We start from the raw sequence: 20,648 nt of genomic DNA, 5'->3' as shown, positions 1-20,648 counted from the left end.
CAAATGAATAAAACTTTTTAGAAAAGAGTGTTTGCAAGTTGATTCATATCAAATTCATCAAGATTTTGAACTGTAGGAAAAGATCTTCTCAATAAGACAAAAAAATTAGCCAAGTACATGGAAGACATGTAGAGTATATAGCAGTTGAAGACCTGCTCAGTTTGCATGGGAAAATGCATGTGTGAAAATTATTGGCAGGAGCTTAGGATTTCTAACTCTCCCAAGATGATCAAAAGAGCCAGCTGCATGCTACCCATGCCATACAAGCTAGAAAGCATACCTGTCAAATGCCAGCAAAGCTCCCTGTGACATTTGCCAAGAGACCAGGTGTTGCTGCTGGTAGATAAAATGATTCCACAGCTTGATACCTATGTTTTAGTAGTGGTACCTGAGGAAAGCAGCAATGTTAGTAACAAACAGAAAGTCAACTTCTTTGTCATTCTCCTGATGCATGCATGTGTGTTATAGTTACAGAGCTGTGCCAAAATAGTTCAACCAGGAGCACATTCATTCATTACAGCCATGTGTGCCCTTTCAGGTAAAATAATTATTTTCTTCACTGAGTGATTATAGTTGCTCTACTAAGAGATGTTTGAAAATACTTGTGAGTGAACATAACATACTTCTTAGCAAGCATTCACTTTCTCGTTCTGAATATTCACGTCATTAAGTCATTGGGAGCCAGTAATGACTAATGTTTATAATGAAGCAATAAATGAAATTAGTTATTAAATTTGCTGTCAGTTCTTATCTGTGATGACTCTTGCACTTAGTTTTCAAATATTAATCTTGTATTAACATTGAATACATTCACTCTCAAGAATATCTGCTCACAAACTGATTCAGGAAAGCTATAGTGCTATGCCGTAACAATCAGATCTGTCAGCCTTAGATCTGACTCATCAGGAGTTAGATCTAAAGAACTGCTCAGCTCTACTACTGTCGTAGCATGGTCCTTCAGGTTAGCATTTTAATAAGACTCCAGTTAGAATATGACTGTTTCCTCTAGGCATCCTATTATTATTTAATACTATTAAGGAATAAATATCCTTATGGTGGCCTGTGTCTTAGGCACACAGCTATCTTTGATCTTTCTGTGGACTTAATTTTGAAAGTTTTCATTTTTGTTCTGGAAATATGTGTTAAAATGCAGTGTTGATAATTGATGTTACCCCTGGAAATTTTTCTTTTTATTGCATGTGATTCTGTGAAATCATGTTTTCTTTAGAAAGTCCAGAATGGTCTGTGAGAATGAATTCTACAAATGGACTGGTATGAACAAATTATTCTGTGCTTGTTATTGGAGGTGTCAAAGAAATGGTGATTCAGATACAATTATTAATACATGAAAGCCCAAGTTATTTATAGCTGTAGAATATGAAATACTTTAAACAGGAGCTTTTCTTAAGTGGATAGTATGAAGAAAGAGCATCTTTTAACACATTGTCTATTGATTTTAACTTCATCTCTTCTTTCCTTTAGGGTGTGGTGAGGCCCACTGGAGGATACGCTGTAATGCTTAACTGGTCGATGTCTTCCATATATGGACTTAAACCTGGAGAGGTAATCATGGTTTTAAATTCATATTATATGACATTTATCTGATTAAGATATATGCATTTTATTTTCTTCTTATTGTTTAGGTGTGGTGGGCAGCTTCTGACTTAGGCTGGGTTGTCGGACATTCCTATATCTGTTACGGACCTCTTCTACATGGAAATACTACGGTTTTATATGAGGTAATAAAATTCATACCACATATACATAGTGTTAATTTCACTGAAAGTTTCTGAGAAGTAGTCTAAGTAGGAACAAAAAAATTTGAATGGGGACAGGGAACATTTTTATGTCTTCTTCCAGTTTGAAAAGATGATTTCATAAGACAGAGAAATACACAGAAAAAAATACACAGTTATTTAAATTGTGTTGAACAAAGCCATAAAATTATATTCTGAAAAATATACATTAAAAAACTTATGTCTGTCCCTTTCTAGAAAATATCATTGGACTGATCCTGATTTAGAACCTTAGAAAACAGTCATCACAAAACAGAGATTCACCTTTTTGTGTTTTTAGAGAATTAATGGATTTCAACTGTATGATTTCTTGATTTTAGCAGATATTTTTGGTAGTTTCTGATGATTGTTGTATGTATAATAGATGATGTATACATAATTTCTGTATGTATAATAGATGATGTATGTATAATTTCTGATGATGTTGTATGTATGTATAATTGTTGTGTGTATATATGCTTCTAGACTGATCAGATTGAATCTTCAGTTGCATGAAGATTCAGTTGCATGGATTAATGTTAACCAGGAATAATATTTTTGGGTGTATACTAGAAAATTCTGCTCCTATGCCTATTCTATTTAATTTTAGTAAGTGCCTTGTATAAATACTTAAAACACATGTCCATCAGATTTGTAGGATATCGGAAGTTGAGAGGAACAGTAAAATGGTAGTTTGCTAAATCAGTACACAAAATAATCTTGGACTTTTGGGGTAAAACACACAAGATGGGAGAATATGGAAATCCTTTTATAATTATATTAAAATATAATTGCAAAAATGAAGTCAGGGAAATTTGAGTTGGTTACAATTTATGTTGTTAAATCCCTGTGATTATAATTGTCTGTAGTTCAAACATCAGTGGTTGATAGGATGACTTTAAAAAATAGTCACCATATGCAATAGTATAATCTTATTTTCCCTTCTTACATTTGGAAATTTATGTTCAGTTTAATGAGAAGAAAAAAATCATTAACTTATTAGAAAGCATTTGGACGAAAGGAAATAGAGTGAAAATGTCATACAAGAAAGCGATGAAGGAATTGTGAATGGTTTAGTCTGATAATAGTAATATATTTAGTGTGCATATTTGTTAAGAATCTTGACATTTAAAGAGTTGCCATATAGTAATGTAGTAACGTGGAATTCCAGAGACCTATCTTTTGGGCATAATCAGAGAAAATTTAACTGTTCTTTGGTAGAATAGGCAGCTTCTGAAATAGAAGGCTCTCTTTCACTTAAAGTCTTTCAACATCAAGAGAGGAATCTGAAGAAGAGAATTTTATGTGAGGTGTGGATAATAGTATTAGATTTTGTCAAAGTTCTTTAAAATCTTAACATTCTGCAAGTCAATGATTCTGAAAGAATCAGAGACTGTTCTTAATCTTTGTGGCAATCTCCTAGTCCCAGTCAACATTTAAAAGCATGATTATTCCTGCATTTTCAGCTGGCTGGTTTTCTGTATTGAAATGCTCAGCGATATTAAGGCAAACTTTGACACAAATATTACGCCATCTTGTACTACTCCTCATCTTTTATACTATGCTGCTGTCCTTTGTAGACTTAATATGCCCTGTAGTATTTGTAATAATTAAAACATAAAATAATCTTGACAATTGTGTCCATATTGAAGTCCTTGCAATAGAATAAGTGTTTTTATTAAAATAATAATTCCCTTGGAAGTAAACAAAATAAGCCTTAACACTAAATACTTATAATGAATTGTGGAATTGCTAATATAAAGTGACAAAGCCAAAGATGCCATTATATTGATAAGTATTTATTAAGTATTAGTTTGCCTTTAGGATTATAGTACATGTAATTTTTGTGCATTTACCATTGGCCTTTTTTATTTTTTAAGCTTATTTATAACATAATTGTCACACCATTAAAAGGGCTCTGTTTGTCTTTATCTTGAAATGATGAGCTCAAGAACAGTCTAGATGCTCTATTAGTATTTGTTGTACAAAAGGGTGATTTTCTTTTTTTAACCTTTTAAATCTTATCTGTGAAGTCGGGTTTCTTTCCTACAACTTATAAACATCCTCGATTCTCTCTTATCATAAAACGAAGCCTTTTAGACTCCTGCACATTTCTAGCTATCCCATCTTTATATTCTTCTCCACTGAGTCCTTGGAAAAAATACCCTTCCCTTATTGTCTGAACTTTATATTCTTCCAATTATTCTCCAACCCAGTGAAGTCCAGTTTTTCTCCACATTGTTTCATAAAGCTACTGTATCAGAGGTCAGTGGTGGCTTAGTAAGAGACAAAGTCAAGGATTTTCTTCAGTATGATTTTATTTTTTCTCTCAGTGGCATCAACCCTGGTGCCTGTGTTGGTGATGGTAATTCTCTCTGCCCTCCTGAGTCCCCTATATCTTTTTGCTATTGTTTAGGCTGTTTCTTTTGCCTTATATGACTTTACCTCTGTCCTTCCTTGTCTGGTTCATTCCATCTATCTTGTAGACTCTGATTAGATGTAATCATCGCTTGGAAAATTTCCTCAAAGTCTTTGACTGCTCAGTTCCCCTTTCTGTGGTTCCATTGCCCCTTGAACATATGTCTGTTAGTTAGCTGACCACACTATTCTGAAATTATATCTAGTCAAGTGTGAGGGCCTCACAAGCCAGTCTCAGCGTAGTAGACAATACACACTAAACATGTAGTAAGTGCTTATGGAACTAAATTGGATGCTACTTCTCTGTTCTCATTCTGCCTCTCTGACATCCTGTCTTCCGTTTCCTCTCTTGGTTTCTTTTACTTTGATCCTCAACATTGGGTGATAGTAGAGTCTTGTTCTTAGCCCTTTTTTCTCATTCTGCTTATATTTCCTGGATAATCTCCATGCAAATGGACTTGAGTATTATTATTTATACCCAGGCTCCTAACTCCTCCTATCTATATCTAACCTTCCTGCTAAGCACCAGCTTATTATTAGGGATTTTCAGATGGCCCAGACATCCCTTATGGTCAAGGTCCTGTGAAATGAACTCACAATCTCCACTTTTCCCTCCAAAGACATTTCTTTCCGTGTACTCTGCTCTGTTGTTAACGTTACAGTCAGCTAAACTAAGAATCAAGAAGTGATTCTAACTTCATTCTCCTTACATATCATATTCTATTGCTGACTACAGCTTGTTGATTTACATTTTTTTTTGTTCTTGTTGTTCATTTGCTCAGTCATGTCTGACTTCTCTGCAACCCCATGGACTGCAGCATGCCAGGCTTCCCTGTCCTTCACTGTCTCCCGGAGTTTGCTCAAACTCATGTCCATTGAATCCATGGTGTCATCCAGCCGTCTCATTTTCTGTCACCTCCTTCTCCCTCTTCCCTCAATCTTTCCTAGAATCAGTGTCTTTTCCAATGAGTCAGCTCTTCGCATCAGGTAGCTGAAGTATTGGAGTTTCAGTCTCAGTCCTTCCAATGAATATTCAGTTTATTTCCTTTAGGATTGACTGGTTTGATCTCCTTGCTGTCAGATGTGAAATGACAGGGTAAAACATATTTGAGGAACTTTCAATGAATCCTTGTGTTGGTTACTATAAGATGCTATTTGAGAGGAGTCCAGCTGCCTATAAGAAGTCTGGCCAGATTTTGGAGCCCAAGAAAATAAAGTCTGTTACTATTTCCATTTTTCCTCATCTTTTTGCCATGAAGTAATGGGGCTGGATGCGATGATCTTCATTTTTTAAATGTTGAGCTTTAAGCCACCTTTTTCACTCTCCTCTTTCACTTTCATCAAGATTTCCTCTTTGCTTTCTGCCATTAGGATGGTGTCATCTGCATATCTGAGGTTATTGATATTTCTGCTGGCAATCTTGATTCCAGCTTGTGATTCATCTAGCCAGGCATTTCACATGATGTATCCTTATGTAGTTAAATAAGGGTGACAATATACAGCCCTGATGTACTCCTTTCCCAATTTTGAACCAGTTGGTTGTTCCATGAACAGTTCTAACTGTTGCTTCTTGACCTGCAAATTGATTTCTCAGGAAGCAGGTAAGGTGGTCTGGTATTCCCATATTTTAGCACCTGTCAAAAGTGTCCTCTTGTTTCCATGCCTCCTGCCACATAGTCGACGCTGTGACAATGATTAAGTATGTTGTTGACTGGTGTGCATTCTGTGTTTGGCCTCTGATCTCACTGGTGCCTGTGCTTTCCAGTTGTATATTTCAGACAGCCAGTCTAGACCATGTTCTAATAAATACTGCCTTCAGATGTCTTTCCAGGCCATCTCTACCCAAACTCTAATTTCTGAGCTCTCCTCACTATCCATCTAAAATGCAAAGACGAATGCAGAACTTCGTTACTTAAATTTTTTCAAAGGGTTGAGTTCTGCCTCCAGGAAGTTAGAGATGGCATACTTTTCTCTTTTCCTCACACTAAGTAGAACTGAACATTTTAGGCATTATGTCTAAAACAAATGTAAGACTAATAGATGGAGATAAGAAGGGAAACTGACTTTAGGGACCTTGCAATTTGAGAAACAACATAGTGAGGAGACCTTGGCTTAATTTTTCCCTCTTAGATTTGTGTCTAAAGAAGCTGACAACCTATAAGTGCCAATAACTGCAGACAAAGCAAATCACAACAAAACTAAACCCTCTGAAAAGGAAAACAACAATAACAAAAAAACAACAAGCCTGACCTCTCAAGCCAAAGGTTTAGGAAGGAGCAGCCTAAGACAGGAAACTTTTAGATGGCTCCATTCCAGACAGATGACACAGACAGATCCATGGTCCCAACCCCACTGCCAACAGCAAAGGCTGAGTGGGAAGTTTAGACTTGCACAATTGTTAGGCTTTAAGGAGGAACTTAATTCTAACCCTCTTCCCACAGGGTGGTGTCAGAGGAGTTTGAATAGGGAGCCAAGATTTTCCTTCCTGTTAGATTGTAATGAGGACGTGTTGAACAAGCAGTAACAGTAGAGACCAAATAAGGAGCCTGGGCTTATCCCCCTAACCTACCAGGAATGAGATACCCCTTCCATTCTCCATTGGGATAGAGTCAGTGGAAGCCTAGTAGAGGGTCAGGATTTTGGGGATTTTCAATAACAAGACCACCTGTCTCTTCCCTGTGATCTCAGTGGAGGCCTTGTTGGGAGCAGTAGCAGGGAGCTCTTACTTTGTCCAGGCAGGAAGGTGCCTTTGCTAAGTCGCTTCAGTCGTGTCCGACTCTGTGCAACCCCATAGATGACAGCCCACCAGGCTCCCCCATCCCTGGGATTCTCTAGGCAAGAATACTGGAGTGGGTTGCCATTTCCTTCCCCAGTGCATGAAAGTGAAAAGTCAAATGCAAAGACGAATGCAGAACTTCGTTGTGCAAAGTGAAGTCGTGTCCGACTCTTAGCAACCCCATGGACTGCAGCCTACCAGGCTCCTCCGTCCATGGGATTTTCCAGGCAAGCGTACTGAAGTGGGGTGCCATTGTCTTCTCCAGGGAGGTGCCTTTAGAAGCCTACAGTTAGAATGGGAACCAACCCAGAGTAATGAGGAGCGTTCTCCGAAGCTATTCTCTTCTCCAGGGGATCTTTCCCACCCAGGAATCAAACCAAGGTTTCCTGCATTGCAGGCAGATTCTTTACCATTTGAGCCACCAGGGTACCCAGTTGGGTATCAATGGAGGTCAGATGAAGAACCTGGATTTTTACCCCTATGTCTTCCTTCTCTGCTGGAGTGAAATCTAAATAAGCCACCTGAAACAAGATTTAAATATGAGTCTGTCTCATAATGTAATACCAAGAAACTGTCCAGGATTTGATGACCTCATACCAAGAACTAAAAAGATCTCAATCTGAATGAGAAAAGACAGTTGATAGGTGCCAGAACTGAGATGACAGAGATGTTAGAATTATCTGACAAAGATTTTAAAGCAACTGTGGTAAAAATGCTTCAACAAGTGATGATGAACATTCTTTAAACATTCTATTTTTTTAAGGTAAAAAAAATAGTTACAGTTAAGAAATAAAAAGTTCCAGCAAAGGTGGAGAGGGTGTGGAAAAAAGGGAACCTTCTTACACTGTTGGTGGGAACGCAAACTAGTACAGCCACTATGGAGAACAGTGTGGAGATTCCTTAAAAAACTGGAAATAGAACTGCCTTATGATCCAGCAATCCCACTGCTGGGCATACACACCGAGGAAACCAGAATTGAAAGAGACACATGTACTCCAATGTTCATCGCAGCACTGTTTATAATAGCCAGGAGATGAATGGATAAGAAAGCTGTGGTACATATACACAATGCAATATTACTGAGCTATTAAAAAGAATACATATGAATCAGTTCTAATGAGGTGGATGAAACTGGAGCCTATTATACAAAGTGAAGTAAGCCAGAAAGAAAAACACCAATACAGTATACTAACGCATATATATGGAATTTAGAATGATGGTAACGATAACCCTGTATGCGAGACAGCCAAAGAGACACAGATGTATAGAAGAGTCTTTTGGACTCTGTGGGAGAGGGCAAGGGCAGGATGATATGGGAGAATGACGTTGAAACATGTATATTATCATATGTGAAATGGATCGCCAGTCCAAGTTCAATGAATGAGACAGGGTGCTCAGGGCTGGTGCACTGGGATGACCCAGAGGGATGGTATGGGGAGGGAGGTGGGAAGAGGGTTCAGGATGGGGAACATGTGTACACCCGTGGCGGATTCATGTCGATGTATGGCAAAACCAGTACAATATTGTAAAGTAATTAGCCTCCAATTAAAATAAATAAATCTATGTTAAAAAATAATAAATAAAAATACCTTAAAAACAAAAGTTCCAGCAAAGATATAGATGCTATAAAGAATAATCATAGGGAAATTTTAGAGTTGAAAAACATAATCGCAAAGATAAAAACTCAATGGATGGGCTCAATACCAGAATGGAGGGGACAGAGGAAACAATTATTGAACTGGAAGAAGAAGCAATAGAAATTACCCAATCTAAACAACAGAAAGAAAACAGACTGAAAAGAAACAACTAACAGAGCCTCAGGGATATGTGGAATGATAACAAAAAATATAGCATTTGTGATTTCAGTCATGAAAGGCGAGGAGAAAGAGAGCAGGCCTGAAAAAAATAATGGAAAACTTCTGAAAACTTCTCATCTTCTCAGATATGGCCAATTATATATATATCTATTGGTTCAAGACCGAGTAAACCCTCAAACAACGTTACTATAAAGAAATCCACATACAAAAAAAACCTTAATCAAACTTCTGAAAATTGAAGGCAAAAAAAATAATCTTCAAAGTAGTTAGAGAGAAAAGATTTCTCATCTGTATGGGTAAAACCCTTTGAATGATAGGATTTTTTAGAAACTAGGGAGGTCAGAGGAAAGTGACAGAATGTTTTTCAAGTGTGAGAAGAAAGGAACTGTCCATCAGAATTCTGTATTTATGCAAATATATTTTGAAGATAAAGGAGAAATAAAGACATTCTCAAGGGAAAGAAAAATTTGGAAAATGTGTTACCACTTTCTTATTGTTTAGTCATTAAATTGTGTCTGACCCTTTCGCAACACTATGGAGTGTGAAGACTGCCAGGCTCCTCTGTCCATGGGATTTCCCAGGCAAGAATACTGGAGTGGGGTGCAATTTCCTATGCCAGAGGATCTTCCTGACCCAGGGATCGAACCCGCGTCTCCTGTATTGTAGGCAGATTCTTTACTGCTGACCCACTGGAGGAACCATGCTGCTGCTGCTGCTGAGTCGCTTCAGTCGTGTCCGACTCTGTGCGACCCCATAGACGGCAGCCCACCAGGCTCCCCCGTCCCTGGGATTCTCCAGGCATAAGCCTCTCTAAAAGGAACAGCTAAAGGCCAGTAGTTAATAATGAAAGACTAAGTATTTCTTACGTTTAAGAACAAAGCAAGGATGTCCAATCTCACCTCTTTATTCAATAGACTTCTGAAAGTCCTAGTTAATTTGATAAGGCAATATATGAAAACAAAAAGAGAAACATATCAGAAAGGAAGAAATAAAATTGTCTCTATTTGCAAATGGCATGATTGTCTAGGAAATTATAAAACATATTTAAAAACCTGTAATTAATAAGTGAGTTCAGCCAGATCTCAGGATACAAGATAAACATGCAAACATCAGTTGTTTTCCTACATACTGCAGTAAACACCTTTGGCTACAAAAGGGCAACATCTCCTTATAGAGATGGAACTGTTCTTTATCTTGATTATATTGTGTCCTAATTGTGATATTAAGCTATAGTTTTGCAAGGTGTTACTGATTGGGAAAGCTGTTAAGGATACATGACATATTTCTGTATTATTTCTTACCATTCCCTGTGACTCTACAATTATCTCATATAAAAAACAATTAAAAGTTACTAAAAAAGACATCAAAGAACAAAATTCAAACTTATTTGCATGATATGAATAATCTGTAGTCATCTGCTCTTTGCCCACCTTTAACATCTGTCTCTTGTTCTGACCTCTAATTCAGCTTCCTACTCAGCAATCCAGTCAGTATTAGCACTTATATGAACAGAAAAAAGTGAAAGTGAAAGTCGCTCACTCATGTCCGACTCTTTGCCACCCCATGGACTATCCAGGCCATGAAACTCTCCAGGCCGGAATACTGGAGCGGGTAGTCTTTCCCTTCTCCAGGGGCTCTTCCCAACCCAGGATCGAACTGCCAGTGATTAAGTTGGTTCCTCTACTGAAATTCCACTTTTGTTCTGATCACATAGCAGAGTGGTTCTTTTTCTTAAGGGATCAACTTGGATTTCATCTTCTCTCTGATATTTCCGTGCTTTCCTCTGGCTGATTGAAGTTCTTTATAATTGCATTATACCATCTAGATTCCTTTGGTCTTGTGAATACAGGCCTGTGATACCGTCAACTGAGGATGGGGATGTTTGTCATTTCTGTACGTGCAGTGTCCAGCACAGTGCCTTTCAGGAGACACAGAAAATTTATTGTGTAAATGAATTTCTAAGAGGATTAATTGACAACTGGAGCATGCAGAACACAGAGTGAAAACTTGCTTGATTAATTAAAGCAAAACTAAAGTATAACGGAGTCCTGACTCGTCACTAGGCCAGCAAATGAAAAAAGTCTTTATTAACTTCCACAAAATAATTGTCCCACTTGTGCCCCAATTTTAGTTGGATTGCTAAATTGGCATTGTTTTATTTTAGTGTTATAATTATTTTTAATTTAGGAAGCAAAAATCTTCCATTACATAATATAAATGCATTCTTTGAATAGTGAACAGAATAATTTAGTAGATCATTCATGTCTTCATAGGATTATCTTTTCTGAATAAAAATAAACTCATAAATTTCATTGATCAAAGATTTATTTTTATTCTTAATGAATTCTAGCATATTATAGCAATATATAGCATATAGCAATTAAAACTATAGTATGAGGTAGACAGTGAATTGGTATCTGTGATGATATTTTTCCCTAGTGATGCATTTTAATTTAACAAAAATTGATGTTCTGAAGTATTAGGAGATTTGCAGCTTACTCTGTGCCAAATCATCTAGAGTACAAAAATCGGCTCATGAAACGTTTCTCTTTTATTGAGTACAAATGGCTTATGATATTATGAATGAATAATTACATTAGCTGAAAAAAAATTAAAAATGGTTATAATTAAGTTGGATATTCAGTGAAACCTCCAAGTACAGAATAGTTACCCACTTGAAGCAGTCTGTTTCACCATAAAACTTACAATGGATATTTAAATACGATTTTCTTTTTTGCCACAGAGCAGCAGTCCCCAACCTTTTTGACACGTGGGACCAGTTTCGTGGAAGACAATTTTTCCTCGGACTGGAGTTGGAGGATGGTTTCAAGTGATTCAAGCACATTATCTTTATTGTGCACTTTATTTTTATTATTATTATTATATCAGCTTCACCTCAGATCATCAGGTATTAGATCCTGGAAGCTGGGAACTCCTGCCATACAGGCCATGTAGGCCTACATTTTCCTGGTTGTCTGCTTTGATTTTAGCTTCCTGATAATTGCCAAATTTTCAACACATTCCTGTTTTTTTCAGTAAAATAAACAAACAGCAGCAAAAAAAAAAACCCCATAAATTGTTGATTCCCTGTCCCCATGCAGTTACAGCTTTCTTCATCTTTGAAGGCTCTTGCCTATACCCAATAGCTCCGCTTTCTAACCTAGAACTTAACTCCACAATCCTCTCAAACTGACATCTGTCATCTTCATTTCATAATAACAAGCTTTTGATAATTTCTTTAGTGACTGGAAAAGTCAGTTTTCATTCCAATCCCAAAGAAAGGCAGTACCAAAGAATGTTCAGATTACCATACAGTTGCACTCATTTCACATGCTAACAAGTTAATGCTCAAAATTCTCCAAGCCAGGCTTCAGCAGTACATGAACCGAAAACTTCAGATGTATAAACGGGATTTAGAAAAGGCAGAGGAGCCAAGATAAAATTGCCAACATCCTCTAGATCATAGAAAAAGCAAGGGAATTTCAGAAAGACATCTACTTCTGCTTCACTGACTGTGCCAAAGCTTTTGACTGTGTAGATCACAACAAACTGTAAAATTCTTTTTTTTTTTTTTTTAAATTTTATTTTATTTTTAAACTTTACATAATTGTAGGTGAGAATACCAGACCACCTTACCTGTCTCCTGAGAAACCTGAATGGAAGACAAGAAGCATCAGTTAGAACTGGACATGGAATGATGGACTGGTTCCAAATTGAGAAAGGATTACATCAAGGCTGTATATTGTCACCCTGCTTATTTAACTTATATGCAGAGTATATTATATGAAATGCTGGGCTGGATGACTCACAAGCTGGAATCAAGATTGCCAGGAGAAATATCAACGACCTCAAATATGCAGATGACACCATTTTAATGGCAGAAAGCAAAAAGGAACTAAAGAGCCTCTTGATAAAGGTGAAAGAGGAGAGGGGGAAAAGCTGGCTTAAAACTCAACATTCACAAAACAAAGATGGTAGTATCTGGCCCCATCACTTGATGGCAAATAGATTGGGAAAAAGTGGAAACAGTGACAGATTTTATTTTCCTGGTCAAAATCACTGCGTATGGTGACTGCAGCCATGAAATGAATAGACACTTTCTCTTGGAAGAAAAGCTATGACAAACCTAGACAGTGTATCGAAAAGCAGAACCATCACTGCCCGCAAAGCTCTGTATAGTTAAAGCTATGCTTTTTTCCAGTAGTCATGTACAGATGTGAGAGTTGGACCATGAAGAAGGCTGAGCGCTGAGGAATTGGTGCTTTCAAACTATGAGGCTGGAGAAGACTCTTGAGAGCTTTCTGGACTGCAAGGAGATCAAACCAGTCAATCCTAAAGGAAATCACTCCTGAATATTCATTGGAAGGACTGATGCTGAAGCTGACGCTCCAGTGCTTTGACCACCTGATGCAAAGAGCCAGCTGTTCGGAAAAGACACTGATACTGGGAAAGATTAAGGGCAGGAGGAGAAGGGGGAGACAGGAGGAGATGGTTGGATGGATCACTGATGCAATGGACATGAGTCTGAGGAAACTCAGGGAGATAGTGAAGGACAGGGAAGCCTAGCATGCTGCAGTTCATGGGTCACAAGGAGTTAGACAGGACTTAGCGTCTAAACAACAACAGCAACTAGTAATTATATTTTGCATATGCCAGTGGACATTTTCAGTCCTCTTCATATTTGACTCTTCAATGTTTGAAAGTTTTGACTTTCGTCTATCTTAGTTACTTTCTTCCCTTCTGAGGAAAACATGCTTCTATTTTTCTGATGTTATTGTTATGCTCATATCTGCTACAGGAATTTTCTGACTCGTTGCCTGAAATATATTCCTCTTATCCTTTACGGCACAGCCAAGTGTCCCCTCTTGAGAGAAGCCTTCCTTGGCCTCTCTGACTAGGGCAAATCTACGTAGTCTTTCTTAAGCACCTGGGTTTTTTTCCTTCTTGGTTTATGTCACCATTGCCATTTCACTTTAATTTTCATGCTCCTCTGATTTATCTACCTCTCTCTACTCTATACTCTGTGAGGGAAGGAATCATGTTAGTGTTTGCTCACCATCAAGTCTCAGCTTCTTGTCTTGTTCTGGACAGATTTTCAGTTCTCAATAAATATTTGTTAATAAATGCCTCAATGAAGATATCAGGAAACAAAAACAAAAACAAAAACTTGATTTGTAAGTAAAGACTTTTTTTTCCCCGAGAAAGGAAAAAGTAATTCTAATTTTCTCTTTAGTAGAGAACTTCATGAACAAATTAAGTAATCCATTGTATCTTTTTCAAGAAACAAAGATTTATTTTTGTTCACTGATGTGTACATATTTAATATATGCAATTCTGGAAGCCACATTGGACTGCCCAATTAAAATATACAAACCAATTCTGAATAATTCAGCCCTTTATTTCTCATCTATAAATATTACTATTAATAGTACCTTTCTTACATGAGATTAAATTGGTTAATCCATTGAAATACCTTAGAATAGTTGCCAGAATATAATTGTGCCATAAATGCTAGATATTATAAGCTACTGTTATTCAAAGCTATGAATATTTTCTTTCCCAGAATAAAATTCTACAATATAAACACCAGGCATTCATTCCCATGCAATCCAGCCATTGTAATGCTTGAATTTTCACATATTCCACATTTCTTCTTTCAAAGTGTTTGTCCTCCCAACTCTGAAGTGGTCATCAGCACATTAGAGTCTGCTCCCTTTAGACCCCATTAATTCTCTTCTGAGCACCAGTCAAAGGAATCAGCACATGGGGATGTGTTGATCCTGCTCCTACCATCTTTGAAGAATGGGCAGCAGATGTGGAAAATAACCCCGTGGTCTCTCCCCTCAAGAATCTGTCCTTTCAGAGTAGAACTTGTGATTGAAATGAGAGTGGCCTAGAAGCCTTTCATCTGCAAATAGTACAGAACATTTCATGGTTCATTATTATCCAAACATATATAACCCTTCACTTCTACTTTTTGATGGGCTTTATCATTACAAGCTTTTAAACTGCCTGTATATCTTTGAAAACTTCAGGGTATTCAGCTTGATAGTCTCTTTTTGAATGTTCTTTTCCTGATTTCATGGGAGGAAGGAAAAGTTTAGATAGCCCTATTTTTTTTTTCTTTACAGTATGCTTAGTGTAGAAATGAACTCTGCACTCTCCTTTATTTGTGTAAAAATTTAGTAAAACAGTGTACGTGAAATCAGTGTGAAAGCTTCAAAGAAATATTATGGATATATATCTATAAAATATATACAAAATATAGCATGTACAATATCAATTTATATAAAATAGTGACATTATCATCACCATATATACCTGGATCAAAACGTTAAAACATTTTGCAGTATGAAAGTCTCATGTTGCAGAACATTGAGGATACGTCTTTGAACTACTTTCAAGTTATTTTAGTATTGAACACTCTTGTTAGGTCATCCCCAGTGTTTCCTCCATGGCTGTCGTCTGCTCTGTTCGGCTTTGTGTTTGTAATCTCTGTGAAGACATTCTATGATGTATTTTCCACATGTGGATGTTCTGAATTCTCAGTGCCTCCCAGGCTTCATTTTAACAGTGTAATTGTTACTTGCATGTATAGAGTTATAATCCTTTTGCAAGACATTTGCACTTCCATCTATGTTAACCTGTTTTCTTTATTCATTATCCCCTTTTCAAGGACAGAGATTTGCTTCTTTCAAGTATGAAATCTGTTACTTTTTTTTTAACCACAAATTGCCATAATATTGCTAACTAATACACTCCATAGGCATACACCAAAGACTTTCTCTCTTTTTCCTCATATAATGGAAATTTATTTCTTTCTTTTAAGTCTAGTATAACAACAATGTATTTTTCGTGTTTGTATGAAATAAGAAAAATGATGACTCAGTTATTACTTTGATTCAGGCTATATAATTTCAGTATCTTAATTGGAACCGGTTGTAAACCTGATGCTAGCATCTTTTAGGTTTCTTACAAGACTAGTTGTTGAAAGATTCCTTTTTTGAGCATTTTTCTCTGTGTGTGCCTGTGTTTTATGATCGAACAAGCAAGTGCAGCTATTGTCGTAGCTCCAACAACAATATTTATTGGGTACCTGTTGTGAGCGTAGCATCTTGCTAGGATTGATAGAGAAACAGAGAAAGTATCAGACGCCCTCCTTGCAATAAAAGCACTGACAATATAGTCAAAGAATTAAGAGTAGTGTAAAGGACAGAAAGCAAACAAATTGAAGACACCACCTAAGAAATGTATTACAGTGTGTAGAAAATGTGAAAAAATTTCCAGAAGCTACATTGAACCATTAATACTCTACATTAGACGCTTGCACCTAGTTCCATGCAACTTTCTGATGACAGAACTAAATGAAGATCAAAGAAATTAAATAAGTTGCCTTAGGTCACATACCTAAGGATTATATCCGGGCTCAAAAATCTTTCTATTAGTCCCTTAAGAGAAGTGTAGGACTCGAGTAGACAGTAAAGGTTTGTGGATGATACAGTACAAGTAATAACAGCAGCGTCTATGGATGAGTGTTGGGTGATAGGAACTCCTCTAAGCAGTTTATATGGTTTTAATTAATTCTGTCTCCAAACTCATGGGATAAATATTTTGCCTACCTATTGACAGTTGTAGAAACTTAGTTTCGGAGACGTTAAATAACTTTGCCAATAGCATAAGAGTGATGGAGCTGGCATTTGAAGCAAGGTTTTCTGACTGTAAAGTCTGTATCCTTGGGTTCATAATTTTGAGATGAACAGTTGGGAAACTTGAGTAGTGCAGACTGGTTTGCCCTACCATATGCCAGAACCAGAGTATCAGCGATCTGAACATAAAGGAGAAGGCAGGATGTTCGAGTGTCCGGTGGATATTGTAGGACAAAGGTAAAGAAGGAAATTGAGAATAGTTTGATGTCTTCAGCTAGGACAGCCGCTATGGTGGCAGTGGTCAACGGAAATACTATAGGAGGAGCGACAGCTATGGAGGAGGAGAGGACGGTACTCTTAGTTTTGGTAATGTTGACTTTCAAGGAGCTACTCAGACATTTGTGTGGCGTTGGGAAGTGAGGTTTGAAACTCAGAAGAACTTTAAGAATTAGAAATGTGAAAGAGTTAATAATTCAGGTACCTAAAGTGATCAAGTTATGCAGCGAGGTGAAGTCTGAGAAAGGAAAGCAATATAAATTGAGAGTGAGAAAGTGAAAAGCGATAAAGGAATCAGAAAGCCGTGTCCTAAAAACCAGTGGAGGGGAGGTTTTCCAGAAGATGAGGAATTGGTGAGCTAAGTGTTATGGAGAGAGGGCTGGTAGAACAAAACTGAAAAGAGCTTTGGCAATTTGGGCGTATGAGGGCAGTTTCCTAGGAAAGTTTGTGTGTTCATTTTATTTTTAACATGGAGAAACATGAGCATGCTGAAGTTTGTATTTGGTAAATTATGGAACGGTGTGGAAGAGTTGGACTTTGTACAGCCTCAGGTTGAATTGCAGTATACATATTGAATACACTTTATTTTGAATACACTTCAATACACTTTGAATTGCAGTATACATATGGAATACACTTTATTTTCTGGGCGGAAACCTGTTGGTGTAATAATGCAAGAGGCCATTTAGTTTCTCTAACAGTGAATTCTCACTTCTTGCTATGAGTAAAGAGAGCCTGAATTTGTTCCTTCATTACAGGATATAGCAGAGTGATTGCTCATCCGCATGGAGGAATTCAGAGGGGAAAGCAGTCCTGCTTTTATCTAGCCTTGAACTACCAGCTATCCTAGTGATAAATATTCTCTGATTGCTGAGAACGGTACATATGTCAGAGTCCCTCATTAGCTCAGCACTGGGTCTGTGGAATTACCAATTACTGTGCTCTGCTTCATTTACTTGGCATTAATAACTTTTGAAAGTAAGCATCTTTTTAATACGTTTATTACCTAGGTGGAAGAAATGGTTTATCCCATTGAGGGTAAGATCGTCAGAAGTGTCAGTATGGTCAACTCTCAGAGTTGGGAAAAGGCAGGGGAAGAGAACAAACCAAAAGGGGCAGACCTATTTTTGATTGTTTAAAACTCTATTGAGGTATAATTGGCAAATAAAATTTAGGCTGTCTGATACATGTGTGCATCATAAGGGCTTCCCAGGCGGCTCCGTGGTAAAGACTCCACCTGCCAATGCAGGAGATGCAAGAGACGCAGGTTTGATCCCTGGGTCAGAAAGATTCCCTGGAGGAGGAAATGCTAACCCACTCCGGTATTCTTTCCTGGAGAATCCCATGCACAGAGAAGCCTAGCAGGTTACATACAGTCCATGGGGTTGCAGACAGTCAGACATGACAGCTGAGCATGCATGCCTGCATGTACATTATGAAGGGATTTCTCCCATTTGCTTAACTAAAATGTTCCACATATTAATCATTCTTTTCCTGTTGAGAATATTTAAATTCTACTCTTAACAAATTTCAGTGATACAGTATTGTCAACTGTTAGTCACTATATTATATATTAGATCCTCAGGTGCTATTCACCTTATAGCTGAAAGTTTGTACAAAAGGGATAGATCTAGATGAGGTTATAGATCAACATATGCAGCCTGAATGTAGGCATGGTGAAGTCTTACCTTTTCAGGCTGGAAGCTAGAGCCTATCCTTCCTAACCGAAGAAAGGCAAGGACTCAAACCTGAGGAATTGCAACTCTGTGGTATCTACCACAGGAGATAGTGAAGAGGGATTGTCAAAATAGCAAATGTATTCAAAGCATTAATTTGAACCACATGAAACTTCTGATATTTGACTGGCTTTGATTTACAAAAATGGCAAATTCTTGTAATCAAAATAATAGGGGGATAAAGAAGACAGTGTGGTTGGGGACCTCAGACAGGGCACTAAGTTTGGATTTTGAGACTATTTGCAGCCCTTTGATAAAAGTGGATTAAGAGAGTAGCAATAGGAGGCTTAGCCACCCTGTTGGGGGGAAAATGAACTGAGTTATGATCATCTGCCCTCTAGCTTCATCAAGCTGTTTCTCAGAGTGAAACAAAATCTTAAAGAGATTTTACCTAGAAACCTAGGGATATATGTAGAAATCTTTTGGTTATGAAGGATTTCAGAAACTGATAAAAGCAATTGACTTCCTTCCCTAGGAAAAAGAGCATATACACATTAAAAAAAATCAGAATATTTATGAACCCCTCTGAAATTCAGATCAGAAACCCTTCATTTAAAGATAAAGGTATAGTGCTTTCAAGCAGTAATAAAACCAAAGTAAAACCCCAAACTAAAACTTAATTTTCAGTGGTCTCTGGACAACACATTAACCTCTGCTGAGCAGGGGTTAATCGTTTCATCTTTGTGGATAAGGCAGTTTTACACAGGGTGCTACAAATCATGATATATAGATATAGATATCTCCAGTCTGGAATCTGATTTAGGGATCAAGGCATAAGTAATTGGGGGAATAAGGCATTTCTCTTCAATTGTTTTCTCAGTAAATGGCCTCCTATTATCAGATTTCATTTATATCAATATATTCTTTTTATCAATACTTAGATTGGCTCATTTACTGATAACATATGGAAAAAAGCAGCAAAATTTAGTGTTAAATTCTAGGCTCATCTACTGGGATAACCAGGTAGGTAGATAGTGAAAAAATAGCCTAGCCTTAGGTAATGTGTTCAATTGTTTCAGTCATGTCTGACTCTTCAGCAACCCCATGGACTGTACCCTGCCAGGCTCCTCTCTTCATGGGATTTTCCAGGCAAAAATACTGGAGTGGATTGCCATGTCCTCCTCCAGGGGATCTTCCTGACCCAGGGATCAAACCTGGGTCTCCTGCAACTCCTGTATTGCCAGGCAAATTCTTTACCATGGGGCCACCAGAGAAGCTTTAGGTAATGCTTAGTCTAAGGACTAGGCATTGGTTTCTCAATCCTGGCCGTAGATTATATTAATAATTACTTTGGGGACACATAAAACATAACAATATCCAACCCCATATCAAGGCTGATTAGATCAGACTGTCAAGGAATGGGGACCAGGCATTGGTACCTTTCAAAGGAATTCTGAGAAGTTCTAATTTATATTTAGGTATGGCAATCACTGGTTTAGAATTGATTTAGATGGTGGTATGGATATAATGGGGGCTTCCCTGATGGCTCAGTGGTAAAGAATCTTCCTGCAGTGCAGGAGACCCGGGTTCAGTCCCTTGGTCGGGAAGATCCCCTGAAGGAGGGCATGGCAACGCACTCTAACACTCTTAGAGAATCCCATGGACAGAGGAGCCTGGCAAGCTGCAGTCCTTAGGGTCGCACAGAGTCGGACATGACGGGAGTGACTAAGCAGCAGCAGCAGCAGCATGGATGCAATGAAGGAAAGCAAGATAAAAGCATATCCTCACAGGTGAGGCCCATGGACTGGTGAAAAATCTCTAGCAAATAGAGTCAGTCGATATAATTTTTTAGTTATTAAATTGTCTTTATAGGTATATTTACTCCCTGGGTCAGGAAGATCCTCTGGAGAAGGAAATGGCAACCCACTCCAGTACTCCTGCTTGGAAAATCTCATGGACGGAGGAGCATGGTAGGCTACAGTCCATGGGGTCACAGAAATTGGACTTGACTCAGCAACTAAACAAAAACAAAGCATATAGTCACTTGGCACATATTTCAGAGCTCACAAAAGGGTAAAGAGCATGCATCTCCCTGTTCTCTGTGCTCAGCTATCCAATTTCTCTTACTTGGAAGCAGTCAATCTCTTGTTTACAGTAGTTCATTCATGTATAAACCGCGTCTTTTCTTTTTGTCTACAAACAGCCTTGTGCAAATGGTATGCACACTATTCTATGTTTGGCTTTTTCACTAAATAATATACCCT

At 37.7% G+C, this 20,648-nt stretch overlaps 1 protein-coding gene across 3 annotated transcripts in view; it reads left to right on the top strand.

Annotated features, from left to right (window-relative positions):
- Positions 1-20,648, top strand: part of ACSS3 (acyl-CoA synthetase short chain family member 3) — a 187,949-nt gene that overhangs the window by 77,818 nt on the left and 89,483 nt on the right. For all 3 annotated transcript variants that reach the window (XM_055586864.1, XM_055586871.1, XM_055586868.1), the window contains exons 6-7: positions 1,483-1,563; positions 1,644-1,739. In XM_055586864.1, the coding sequence (XP_055442839.1) occupies positions 1,483-1,563; positions 1,644-1,739 (177 nt within the window). The remainder of the gene's footprint in view (positions 1-1,482; positions 1,564-1,643; positions 1,740-20,648) is intronic.

The sequence above is a fragment of the Bubalus kerabau genome, chromosome 1, assembly GCF_029407905.1.
Source record: "Bubalus kerabau isolate K-KA32 ecotype Philippines breed swamp buffalo chromosome 1, PCC_UOA_SB_1v2, whole genome shotgun sequence".
Lineage (NCBI taxonomy): Eukaryota > Metazoa > Chordata > Mammalia > Artiodactyla > Bovidae > Bubalus > Bubalus kerabau.
Note: the sequence above shows the minus strand (reverse complement) of the source record. Positions and strands in the feature narration are given on the sequence as shown.